Source organism: Colletes latitarsis, chromosome 1 (assembly GCF_051014445.1).
Source record: "Colletes latitarsis isolate SP2378_abdomen chromosome 1, iyColLati1, whole genome shotgun sequence".
Lineage (NCBI taxonomy): Eukaryota > Metazoa > Arthropoda > Insecta > Hymenoptera > Colletidae > Colletes > Colletes latitarsis.
Genome location: NC_135134.1, coordinates 46,971,175 through 46,985,570, shown reverse-complemented (window position 1 = coordinate 46,985,570; position 14,396 = coordinate 46,971,175). Strand labels below are relative to the sequence as shown.

Below are 14,396 nucleotides of genomic sequence, written 5' to 3'. Positions count from 1 at the left end.
AACTTTTATTTACTTAAATTTCTGTGTCGAAATAGATAAATGTAATTAATACACCATTAAAGAGTTTTTGCTATACCGGAGGTTCGCTATTTAGTTAAAATAGTATTAAATTAGTATGATCGTGGGACGAGACGATCAGGAAACGAACGTTTCTATTTTAAGACTACCGATCAAATATTAACAGTTGCACCTACGCGCTCGTGTATTTTTATCGGTCGCGATGAACTCTGTCGTTAGTAACAATGCTGATAACGATGGTGCCCGACGTGGAAGACGCGGGCTCTCGAGCGACTCCGGGGAAAAATAAAGGCAACGACTGCAGGCATTCCGAAGCATCGGGAAATACGACGGGATTTATATAACGCGAACACACATTCGAACAAGTGAAAACGTATGTGACGTTTCCGAGTCCAAGGTCGATCGACACGGACTTCGTAGGAGAAAGGATCTGCACGGCGTCTTTTAAAGCGGACAGGAATGCACGAATTTCGAATACGATTATTATTTTTTTTTTTTTCAAACAATTCGACCCGGGGAAAACCTTTACCATTTCGCTCGACTGGCGGTCGAATTTTACGCTTCGGTTTATTTTTCACTTCGGCGAACGCGAAAAACCGTCTCCCGCGATAGCTCTAAATTTAGAAATTTATTTTCGCATCGCCACGAGCCAAAAATCCTACTCGAAATACAATTTCTACGGTCCGTACAGCAAACTTGTATATTTTCTACACTTTCGGTGCAAGTGTCGTTAGAATCGTATGTTTTTCATTTCATTTTAATTTGTAACTATTATGGCGTTCGCCAGTTACGTCTAGGAACGCGTTTGCATGCACGATGCAGCTAGAATGTTAAACATAATTAAGTGCTTTCGTCGAGAGTAATGCCAACGTGATCTGCGTTCCGTGATAGGTGCAACAAACGGTTACATGTGAATTGTAAAAGCAGTCCAACTTCCACTGAAGCTGATCTCTGTACGCAAATGACTACAGCCGTTTATAAATAATTTATGATTTCATAAAATGATTCTCATAACTGTGTCAAATGTTCGATTAATTTATAATCGCAGATATACCTTGTAATTATCAATTCAGTTACCGTCTTGCTTCTACATATTTGACTAGAAATGATTTTCTTATACGTACGTACTAGTCATCTTTTCCTCTAGCAGTGGAGTTAATAAACAGTACTTTAACGTTCTTGTATGAGATGAATAATACACTGACCGGGTCGAGAACCCACTTGGTTCACTTCGAGTTTTTGTAAGACTATAGTATACAGAGTGTTCGGGTGTTAAAATTTTAATGGGAGATTCTAAAGGCCAAAATAAGACGAAAATCAAAAATATCAATTTCTTGATTGAGGTATCGTTAAAAAGCTAATAAAAAATTAAATTAAAAAATTTCAAGTCGTTCTGGAAAAATTATTTTTAGTTGCAGGGGTCAATTACAATCATTTTTGGTCAATAGACATACCCTCGAAATCTTACTCACTTTCGAGAAAAAAATTCGAGAAGGTGTGAAATTTTTCGATAAAATTAAAAAATTTCAAATCGTTCTGGAAAAATTATTTTTGGTTGCAGGGGTCAATTACAATCATTTTTGGTCAACAGACATACCCCCGAAATCCTACTCAGTTTCGAGAAAAAAATTCCTTACCGAAAATATAATTTCTGGCCAGAAATGTCTGCCCGAATTTTCATCCGAATCTTTAAAACGTCATAACTTCTGAACGGATTGGACGATTTTAATGTTTAAAAAAGCAAACTACGCGTATTTTGATGAAGAATACGTACAAATTGCAAAAATATTCGAAAAGTTGGTCCTTGACCCCGCAAAATGAGAAAAACCCCATAAAAATGGTCCAATTTTCAAACAGCCATAACTCCTACAATAGTGAATATATTTCAATGAAACTGTTTTCTGAAGTAGAGCCCATAGGTATCCACAAAAAAATATTAGACAACTTTTCTGTAGAGCTTCAAACAAAATTACTAAAAATGAAAAAGGAATTTTTAAGAAAAATCGACAGGGGGGTGCCTAAATTTTCCGACGAAAAAAAATTTTTCAAATCGTTCTAAAAAAATTATTTTTAGCTAGGGGGGTCAATTACAACCATTTTTGGCGAATAGGTGCACCCCCGAAATCCTACGCAGTTTCGAGAAAAAAATTCGAATAGGTGGCCAACTGCCCTGTATTCTATAAATCTATTATATAAAAAAAAAATTAAATCGTATAAATTTGTACAATGTTAATATAAATTTTAAAAAACAATCGTTTTCCCTGTCCTCTCGAGGCAAATGCCCCGCCATGCATCGCGAGAGTTACGGTCGCGCGCCGAACCCGGATCTATCGATCCGCGATCGAAAGAATATGCATATTCATTTCGTTTCTCCGTCGATCGTTGCATTTAAATCGGGACGAGACGCGGCCACCATGCACAAGCGTCGCGAAACGCGGCATAGGTGATCAGTTTAAGTGCGCGTGCAACCGAATTGGATCGTTCCGTGATTTATCGGTCCGTTTGATCCGGCATTTATTTAAACTACCGACGGTTGTTGGACAGTGAGCACTTACCGCGCCACCTTCTGAGGCCCCGATCAATTGGAATCTTCAACGTTTGCCCGACCATTAACTGGTAGACAAGCGCAACGAGCAGATGCGATGGCGACTTACGTAATTCCCGAACGAACGACACAACCAACGCAACCTGACTCTCGTGCAATCAACGCGGTTGACTTTCCCTAAAAAGAAAAAAAAGAAAAAAAAAATCCTACCGACCAATAGCATCCCTCTCTCTTTCGCTTGTTCCCGATGATAAATACATCGAAGAATAAACCTTAACGGAGAAATTAAAATGTTTACGTATGTTTCTGTTCTCGCGTACCCCGTATACTTTCGCTGGAAGAAGAAAACTATATAAAACTGTTCTTTTTCGCGTTTTTTGATCGGTACTCCTGGAAAAGTATCGCGTGCAATAAATATGGAATTAGAACTGAAACGCGTATGGTGTACAGGGCGTACGCAAATAGCTTGTCGTGCCATTTACACATTAAATCACGCGCCTGGATCGATGAAGATTATAGAAAATATGTTGCAAAATTCAAAATTCGAGATTAACGTTTTTTGTTTTTTATAGATGTCCTGAGATTACAGGGTGTTCGGTCACCCCTAGGAAAAATTTTAATGGGAGATTCTAGAGGCCAAAATAAGACGAAAATCAAGAATATTTCTTGACTGAGGCTTCATTAAAAAGTTATTACAAAATTAAATTACAAAATTTCAAATTATTCTGAAAAAATTATATTTAGTTGCAGGGATCAATTACATTTATTTTTGGTCATTAGGGATACCCTCAAAATCGTACTCACTTTCGAGAAAAAAATTCGAGAAGGTGTGAAATTTTTCGATAAAATTAAAAAATTTCAAATCGTTCTGGAAAAATTATTTTCGGTTATGGGGGTCAATTACAATCATTTTTGGTCATTAGACATACCCTCGAAATCCTACGCACTTTCGAGAAAAAAATTCGAGAAGGTGTGAAAGTTTTCGACAAAATTAAAAAATTACAAATCTTTCTGGAAAAATTATTTTCTGTTGTGGGGGTCAAGTACAATCATTTTTGGTCATTAAACATACCCCCGAAATCCTACCCAGTTTCCAGAAAAAAATTCAGTACGAGCGGAATTTTAAACGTTAATAACTTTTTAACGAAGTCTCCATCAACAAATTAGTATTCTTGATTTTCGTTTTATTTTGGCCTCTAGAATCTCCCATTAAAATTTTTCCCAGAGGTGGCCAAACACTCTGTATAATTTTATATTTTTTAAGAATTGTAATACGTGGATGTACGATTAAAAATAAAAACCCTGATCACCCTGTATATGTTTGTACCATGGTTACCACAGCACCCTTCGTAGACGTGACCCTTAAGTACTAAAGTTACAAATGTTCACATTTTTATAGTTAAACGTATAAAAGTGTGGAAATTTGGGGGTTCAAATGAGCAAAACTCATTTACTCAGTAACACATTTAATAAGCACGAAGCTTCGTTATAGACAAAAGACACACGGTACAATAGTAGTAAGTCAAAAGAACTCTAGGTGGCGCAGAAACAAATGGCGCTTTATTTCTGACAAAAAGTTTGAAAAAAGTCCAAGAAATTTAATGGAAAAAAGGCAACGAGAAAACATTTTTGTTTCTCATATTTATTGTTATATGGATTTATTCACAAGCAATTTAGATTTCAACTGACTTTCGATCCATCATCGTTACTTCATCCGCCATTATCCCCTTAATTTTTGGTTATGTCATTTTCTCAACGATAGTACTTAAAGTTCACAAATATTAATATTTCTGTCTAATTTATATTATAAATACACGCGTTCAACGTAACGATTCTCAATAAATCTTTGACATTTCTACTCGGATCGCAAATGTGTCTTATACGCACGCAAATCATGCTCGACGAGTCGCGTACAGTTTAATCACATTCCTCGCTGTTGATATCACAGGGCCATTGTGATCGTTGTGTTTACGGTACTTTTAAACACGTTTCCTTATTGTTCCAAATTGCTATACAATTGTAACGTCTGTTGCGTAACCAATAATAAAAACGATCCTCAACGTCTGGAATTCTCATCGTGCACGATGCTTCGAAAAAAGTGATTTCACGCTTCGAAATAAATCGAAACGATCGTCTAAACGTTTCTTTTTCACACGGGAGTCTCTCTTCCAGTCTTCTTCCAGGAACGTTAACTTCGACTCGGGTACACGTGCACTCGGCTAAAATGCGACGTAACGGATTTCGCCGTAGAGCCGCTGTTATGGTTTCCTTCCAGGCATAATGTGTCGTCACGGTTTTGCTGTCAGACTCGACCGAAGCAGGGAGCGAACTCTTTTGGCGTCACCAAGGCCAATCGTCTCTCGTTGCCAACCCAAACATTCCCATAATCGCCTTCTCGCAGCGTGTGGTTCTCGATATACATTTCTTCTGATTAATATCTTCTATTCGGGTCATATGAATTTAACGAAGAAATACACACATACGTACCGGGTGTCTCTCGGTAATCATGTCACGAATCGTGTCTTCGTTACTTCTAACTAGAGATGGCGTGCAAAATCACTAACAGTGATCACAAAATCACGGTGAAAAATCACCATGATTGGGAATGAACGTGATCGAATCACGAGTGATTCAAAAGTAGCAGTTCACGCCATCTCTACTTTTAACTATACAAAGAAACGACTTGGTCGCAGCGAAAATAATAGTCAATATCAACCTAACCTAACCTAACTTCAGTACTCTACAAACGAATTTCATATTATTGAGCCCACTCGAGAAAGAACGCTTAATCTACAACGATCCTTGAATGTTTAAAATGCGATCAAACCATTTAAAATGAAAGATTTTGTTTTTGTAGTCACAAATAACAAATTTTAATTTTCTCAAGTTAACCTTTACTTTTACTTATTCTTATAGTTAGGGTGTACGGTTGGTGTTGCAGAATCAAATCTTCTTGGACAGCTTAACACGTTTGATTTTCATAAACTAAATAGATTCTCGTAACAAAGCCAACAAAAAAGGTTGTTTTGATCGCGTGGCTGGTGAGGTGAATCTACCTCCCTCCACTGACGCGATCAAAGGGTCAAACGCAAGGAAGTTAATCTACTTCCTTCATCAAAAACATGTTGAATAAATGCAAATTTCAGATAACAAAAACGTGCACTGTAGACTTTACCCATTCTATTCTTTGTTGCTTAGTTTGGTATACTTCGTAAGTTTTATAATTACGATAAATATAATTATATACATAGATGTACAATATACCGCTATAAATCATTGGACGCTTGGCCTGGTTTGAAAAATGCAAACAACGACAAACATACAATTTTCTGAGTAAATCTTATTCCCTTACTGTATTATATTTATCAAAAGATAAAAAAGAAACCGAATATAATTTAATCGAAATATAATTTACATTTTTGTTGTGATCTGAAGAATTGATAAAAGTTTCATTTCATAAAATCTCACGATCGTTGAATATCATTCATTATTGGTTTTTCCCCGAATATCTGATCGACGAAGCGAGCGTTAATAGGGTTTTCACGCTTGACGCGACGATGAGTAAAAATAGGGAAAATAATCTTGTTATTTTTGGAAATGCCCAATTCGTAGAAAGAATTATTCAAATATTAAATTTCTGACAATTTATCGGGTACTCGATAAATTTATTTCTTCTTTAATTATCATCGATAATGTGTGATTGGATGAGTATTTATTAGAGCATACAAAATAGCTCAATAAACTTATTAAGCTGCTCTGTATGGTCCAATAAATACTATCTAATCACAATAATATTTAGTGTTATTCTTAAACATGCATAAAAAATTAAATATAAATTGTGTATTACATATAGTTGAGATGACCAAAATTCTTATCCACGATAGACACAAATTTCTAATAACGAATAAAAAATCAGTGTTTGAATTATAAAATTAAACTTTTTATTATCAAGAAATAAAAACTGTTCGATGAAATAACCAATTATACAGGGTGTTCGGCCACCTCCGGGAAAAATTTTAAAGGGAGATTCTAGAGACCAAAATAAGATGAAAATCAAGAATATCAATTTCTTGATTGAGGCTTCGTTAAAAAGTTATTAAAAAATTAAATTAAAAAATTTCAAATCATTCTGAAAAAATTATATTTAGTTGCAGAGATCAATTACATTTATTTTTGATCATTAGGTATACCCCCGAAATCGTACCCACTTTCGAGAAAAAAATTCGAGAATGTATCAAATTTTTCGACAAAATTAAAAAATTTCAAATCATACTAAAAAAATTATATTTAGTTACAGAGGTCAATTACAATCATTTTTGGTCATTAGACATACCCTCGAAATCGTACCCACTTTCGAGAAAAAAATTTGAGTAGTTGTTGAAATTTTTCGACAAAATTAAAAAATTTCAAATCGTTCTAAAAAAATTATTTTCTGTTGCAGGGGTCTATTACAATCATTTTTGGTCATTAGACATACCCCCGAAATCCTGCGCATTTTCGAGAAAAAAATTCAGTATGGTCGGAACTTTAAACGTTAGTAACTTTTTAACGAAGCCTCCATCAACAAATTGGTATTCTTGATTTTCGTCCTATTTTGGCCTCTAGAATCTCCCATTAAAATTGTTTCCAAGGATGGTCGAACACCCTGTATAACCTAACTCGATAACTTAACCAACTTTAATGCAAAGAGAATCTAGCATAAGCTGTTGAAAAATAGTCGATAACGTATTTGTAAAAAGAAAAAGTGAAAATAACATTTTTTTTTATACGAGGAATGAAATTTTGACCGATAATGCCTCCTGGTGTTAACTAACAATAAAGAATAAAATACCCTACGACGTTAACTTTACGTTTAAACGAGAAATACAAATAACGTTGTTACTTAGAAATTGTATATCAGTTTGAGCGAACTGCATCACGTTCGAATGAAATTGCTCGTTTAATATTTAATGCGTGTCCACGATTACTCAAATGTTTCAAGCGGTAATTAAATTTTCGATCGATAACGCGTCCAGTAGTTTTTTTAAAATTCCCGTAAATAAACGAACGTGGAACACACGTACTGCAATTACGTCCGAGGATCATGAGTGTACTGTTTGAGTACCGAGCACGGGAGGTCATCGGCAGTTTCACAGCAAAAAACCTGTTGCTTCGCTTACGTTGTCGCGAAGTTTAATCTTTATTGTGTACTCGCAGGAAGAGTACCAATCGAAAACTGGAACCTTGGCCAAGTTTGCGAACGACGCGAGACCGACGACAGGCCGGTTCGACACAATTCGCACAGGACGGTGAAAGAAAAGTTGATACCGTTTAACATTGCCAAGAGAGTCCGCAATCTCAACCGTCGTTCCCGTTTTCATTCAACTTTCGTAAAACGACGGTCCGTTTGACACGTGACGTTCGTTCGTGTTTAAAGGCACGTACGTTGCACGCGTGGGAAAGCAAGATCCACCGTGGCCGAATCGAAAATCTTCGTTGAGATTTCACCGATATCTTCGAACACGGTCGGACGGTAATTGACGGAAAGCCACACTGATAATCGTCGATCGTCGATGTACAAAATCCTGTGTCGCGAACCGTGTTCGTTCGACTGTTTTACGCGCGATTATGTACTCTTTGTGGAATGCACACTTACCGAGAACTACTAATCCTGGATGCAGCACAGTAAACATTCGCGAAATACAATAGGGACGACATAACCCGCGCACAAAACTAAACCGGCCATATTGTTTACTGGAACAGCATTCGGCCGTGTACCTGCTTTCACTGTTTGCGGATCTCTCGTAAAAACGACGAGGACACTATCTGTTGTTGAACGCGACCAACCAACTTAGGATCTTTCTAGCCTTCGCGGGTAACATCGCGACATTCTCGGTTGCGGACTTGGTAGAATGCGCTTTTTATCGACAGAAATCATTACGCGTAGCTTTGTTCCGTTAAATAGGGGGAGTTAATAATCAAGCGACGTAAATATTATTCATTTGTATTTATCGCGAATCGTTTCCGCAGATGTGGTGCATTTTTATAACAAATATTTAGGAACGTTCGCGAACGCTGTAACATTTGTTGCTATTAGCGATTGTTAACTATCAAAATATAGTATCATTCGCCAAAAGATCAATGTACTTTGACAAGGTCATTTAGATTACGTGAGTTTAAATGCAATTTCTTTTTCGAATCGTTTTATTGCTCGACGAATGAAAATATTCGAATGATGAAGTTATGTTTATCGTAATAATAATCAATATCGTTTGTGAAGTAGATTTTGCAATTACGTGTTTTTGTCATACTACGCTTTCGAGGTTGTCAATTTTGAACATGTTTGTTTTATTAAATTCATTAAGGTCATAATTAATTTCGTAAGATGTTTCACTTGCTATCTTGAGATCTTCTGAGATACGTTATATTTTACTTTAAAAATAACATATGCAAACAAAGTGAAGATTGATTGGTATATTAGTATTCGCTATGAATTTAGCTAGTTGGACTGAAATTTATGCGTGAAATAGTATAGTTTCAGTAATATTTGTTTTGTATTACAGAAATAATCACTAAATATACACAATGTCGCGTCAAAATCGTCACAAGAAAGTTCCTTTCATCGGGGAGGATACTAGAATTGCTGTAAATTTAACATTAAAAAAGTTAATGGACTCTCCGCATCAAAAAGAACTGGAGTTTCCATCGTCGTACACATCGGATGAGAGAGCATACATTCATTTACTTGCGTACGAACTTGGATTAAAGTCCAAAAGCAGAGGGTAATTAAGAAAATAATATATGTATATTTCAAATTGATAACGATTGTAAATTATAAATCTCTTTCCAACAGCAAAGGTACAAATCGTTTTTTAACGGTGTACAAGAGAGAGGGATCATCCATAGTTCAAGCCGATGCTGTAATAAAATTGCCAAAGTCATTGAGACAGAGTATTTTTACCTTAATACAAAACTTTCCATTAAATTTAAAAGAATGCCATGATCTATTACCGCCGCTTGAACGAGAACGTCCTTTTAATACAGATGGTACGGTACATATTTGATGTCTAGTAATGGCATTACTGGACACATTTTGTTCAAAGTTAAAAATAATTATGATCTTTAATTTTCAGTTTCAGTGAATACAAATACCAAAGCAATGGGGCGATTAAACAACAGTGTGCCACAAATACCACAATTGAAAACGAATTTCGATGTATTAAATTTTCGTAAATCGCTACCAATTTTTAGCGTCAGAGAAGAGATTCTTAACGCTTTAAATGCCAATCAAGTGGTCATAATAGGTGGTGAAACAGGTAGTGGTAAAACGACCCAGGTGCCTCAGTTTATTCTGGAGCACTGTCAACAGAGGCATCAACCTTGTAGAATCATCTGCACTCAACCAAGAAGACTGTCCGCCGTATCTGTAGCCGAAAGAGTAGCATTTGAAAGAGATGAAAAAATTGGTCAAACGTTTGGTTATCAAATAAGACTCGAGAGCAGAGTTGCCCCAAAAACTCTTTTAACATACTGTACAAACGGTGTGTTGCTTCGAACTCTTATGGCGGGTGATTCTGCTTTGAGCACTGTTACACACGTTATAGTAGACGAAGTTCATGAACGCGACAGATTCTGCGATTTTCTTTTGATAGCACTGAAGGATGCATTATTGAAAAACAGATCTTTGAAGCTTGTACTTATGAGCGCTACGTTGGATGTCAACATTTTTGTAAAATATTTTAACAAATGCGCGGTTATCAATGTCTTGGGTAGATCGTTCGACGTGGATACATATTTTCTAGAAGATGTTCTAAAAATAACTGGTTACATGACAAAAGAAATGCTTTTGAAAAGAAAAGAGCTACTGAATAAAAAGGATCAACGGAAACTATTAGAAAATTGGACACAATACGAGCCTCAACAATCCGGGTCGAACAGTACGACTGAGAGATGTTTATTACCTGCTCCGATTTTAGCTCAGCAAAGCGAACCTATTCCAGAAATTGTGAAATTGGAACCTTGGCTAATAGAAGAAATGGATACAAGTATTTGCAAAGCATGGTTATGCGGTGGCGAAGAGAGTTTCGCGCAACTTTTATATTTCATTTTTTGTGAGAATGTTTCTGTAGACTATCAACATTCCGCAACGCATGTGACACCGCTTATGGTAGCCGCGGGTAGAGGATGCATAAACACTACGGAGCAACTATTAAATCTGGGCGCTAATTTAAATTTATGCGCAGGCAACGAGTGGACTGCCTTGGATTGGGCGAAAAAAATGAAACAAACTGAATGTGCAGAATTAATAGAAGCATATATGAAAACTTACGATTGCACATTGCAAGATGACGCAATAACATATACTAAAGACGTTTCACTTTCAGAAGAGGATAAACTTTTATTGGATTTATATAATCATACATTCAACGACGACAATATTAATTATGATCTTCTGTTACGATTAATTATACATGTTCATTTGAAAATGCCTTCCGGTTCTCTTTTGGTATTCTTACCAGGATACGACGATATCGTGACTATGAGGGAAAAAATTAATAACGAAGCGAAAGAAATGAATCAAGGTTTACGGTATACTTTATACGTGCTTCATTCGAACATGCAAACATGCGACCAAAAGAAAGTATTTAAACCAAGTCCGCAGGGAACTCGTAAAATTATTCTTTCGACGAATATCGCTGAGACGAGTATTACGATCGACGATGTTGTTTACGTTATTGATTCGGGTAAAGTGAAAGAAAAGTCTTTCGACGCTATATCGGGAGTTTGCACGCTTAAATCCAAGTGGATTTCTCAAGCTTGTGCAAAACAGCGTAAGGGCAGAGCAGGAAGGTGTAGAAAAGGCATTTGCTACCGCATGTTCTCCTCAATTCGATATAACAGTATGCAGCCCTATCAAACTCCCGAAATTCTAAGATTACCACTGCAAGAATTGTGTCTGTATACAAAACATTTAGCTCCCGGAAACACACCGATCGCAGAATTTTTAGAGCGAGCACTAGAGCCTCCCTCCAATATAGTAACAAGAAATGCGGTTCAGTTGCTAAAAACTATCGATGCGTTAGATCCGTGGGAAGATCTCACCGAATTAGGAAGCCATTTACTTGATTTACCAGTTGAACCACGGCTAGGGAAAATGTTGCTGTATGCTGTTGTTTTGAAATGCTTGGATCCAGTCTTGACTATTGTGTGCAGTTTGGCGTATAAGTAAGTGAAGTTTTATATGTCGAAGAATTAAAAAGAAATTTTCAATTAGTCGTGACATCTTGTTTTTCTAAAAGAAAAGCATCATTAGGCCAAACTGTTGAGAAATTGAAATATATTACTTTTAGATTGTTTTAATAAACAATTAATTTCAGGGATCCCTTTGTTTTACCTTCGCAACCATCACAGAAACGAGCCGCAACTGCAGCTCGTAAGAGGTTCGCGACTAATGCGTATTCCGATCATATGGCGGTGTTGCGTGCTTTTCAAGGTTGGCAAAATGCACGCGCAAGCGGCAAAGAACGTATATTTTGCGAGCAAAATTTTATATCTGCTGCTGTAATGGAGATGGTAGTTGGAATGCGTACTCAACTCCTCGGTCAGCTTCGTGCATCTGGATTCGTCAGGGCTAGGGGGCCGGGAGATATCAGAGATTTAAATTCAAATTCCGAAAATTGGGCAGTAGTGAAAGCAGCTTTGACTGCTGGTTTATATCCAAATCTAATAAGAGTGGATAGAGAACACTTGCAATTGAGAACACAGTATGTCAATTTGTTTCTTCTCTTGTACATACTCTCGTATAGTGCAGTACTAGTTCTCTTTTTACATGCTCCATAATGAATTTTATAGAAAAGAAGTGAAGGTATTTTTCCATCCATCATCAACTTTAAGAGATTATCCAAAGTCACTACGTATGACGTCTGCAGAGACACACGCAGCCAATATAGAAACTATACCTTGCGATTGGTTAGTTTATGAAGAAATGAGTCGTACAGGACGTTTTTGTCATGTTAAAATGGTTACTTTAGTTAATCCACTAACAGTAGCGTTGTTCTGTGGTCCAGCAAGACTATCTATCGATGTAATTCATGAAGCTGAATGTAAGTACTTAAATTTACACAAAACGATACTCATAATCTCTGAAAGGTCTTGTCCATTCTATGTTGCTACATATCATTTATTTTAACACTGTTGATTATTTTCATATTATTATTGTCACACAGCTGTACCGGAAAGTGATTCAGATTCCGAAGTTGACGAAAGTAACGAAGGAACAATTTTCAAACTCGATGATTGGATAGTATTTAAACTTGATCCTGAAACTGCCACTCTCTTTATACATTTAAGACAGAAATGGAATGCCTTATTCTTAAGGCGTATGAAAACACCGAACAAAGCAATGTCGCAGCTAGACGAAAAAGTAGTGAGTACTTTAGTGAGTGTAATTACAAACGAAGAACAAGCATGTGGATTACAGCAACCATCTGGTATTGGCCAAAGACCACGTCCATTAATTGTCGATTATTACCCTGCCAATGCTAGAAGATCCGACGACTTCGTAGAGGTAAATATTCTAAATTTTTCAATCCTATTCTAATTTCTAACTATTTATATGTTAATATAAAATTTACTCTTTTCTCTTTTTTAGAGAAATTTTTAAATTTCTCGGAGAAATTTTCGGATAACAGAAGAATATTTTATTATGTATAATCTATAAGAAACATTTTATTCTCTTGATTCGTATGTGTAACTCATTGCGAAGTCGCAATGATACTTCAACATTTACATAAACTTTATGAAAGTTGAATAGATTGCATTTTAAATAGACAGGGTAAAAGAAACGAAATGCCGCCAATTGTAGGACACCCGTAATTGTACTCAGATGTTTACGTAGTATCAAAAGAAGCTTCAAAGTTAATAAATGTTCTCTTTGCTTGAAAAATTTTAAAAAATAATGGTATGTTTAATCGCATTTTGTATCTCTTATACATATCACTTGTTTTTTACATGCTAATTCTGACTGTTTTAAATTAATATCAAGCACATAACAGTTTCTTTATAAGATTTTATAATACTATTTACATGCACGAATTAAGTATGTTACACAGTGTTGATGAATAATGACAATTAAATGTTAGATACACATATACATAACTCTCTGGCTTATTATAACATTTAATTTGTTATAAAGGTACTCCTTTTTGTAATTGCTTTATGTTTCTACTTTACTGCCTAAATAGTGTAGAATGAGCAACATGTAGGAATCAAAGTAGATCTTTGTACCTCTTAAAACATGTAATATACTGTATAGATATTAATCTTAAGTAATTAATTTACATTTTATACTGTGCATAAAGTACTTAATGCTATAATTTACTATACGGAATAATCACGTTTAAGAAAAATAATAATTTGCAAGAAAGCAGATAACCGAATGTCAAACAAAACAATGAATCCGCAGTTCATTAATTTTTTTTTTTTTTAATTATTATAATTTTTATTCGAGCCTTAAAATGCAATGTAAAATAATTAAAGTAATTATTTTAATTCATTTATGCGCCATTATTTTATACGATATGATAAATACTTTTATTTGAATTTAATGCTTGCAAATATTTATCATTGAGTACAAAGTTTACTCGTATTTTAAATATTCCGAAAGTGATACATTACAGAAAAACTGTTTATTTTACATAGTGATCTAATTTATGGAAAATGTTTAGGCAGCAATAAGGTATATGTTGATATTAAGATAGCTTATAGAATTATTGTAATAATTTTCAGTGTGATAATAAAAGAGTTGTATCATAATCCACAAATGCTTATTAATTTCTCACATATTGAACATAAG

At 35.5% G+C, this 14,396-nt stretch overlaps 2 protein-coding genes across 2 annotated transcripts in view; one reads left to right on the top strand and one right to left on the bottom strand.

The window, feature by feature from the left end:
• Positions 1-14,396, bottom strand: part of Atp8b (ATPase phospholipid transporting 8B) — a 106,583-nt gene that overhangs the window by 76,920 nt on the left and 15,267 nt on the right. The gene's annotated exons all lie outside the window — the stretch shown is intronic.
• LOC143341248 (3'-5' RNA helicase YTHDC2) lies at positions 8,485-14,364 on the top strand. The gene is made up of 8 exons (XM_076764030.1): positions 8,485-8,712; positions 9,106-9,324; positions 9,396-9,589; positions 9,676-11,767; positions 11,920-12,306; positions 12,395-12,645; positions 12,769-13,109; positions 13,194-14,364. The coding sequence occupies exons 2-8, from the start codon at positions 9,128-9,130 to the stop codon at positions 13,203-13,205; spliced, it is 3,474 nt and encodes a 1,157-aa protein (XP_076620145.1). The 5' UTR covers positions 8,485-8,712; positions 9,106-9,127; the 3' UTR covers positions 13,206-14,364.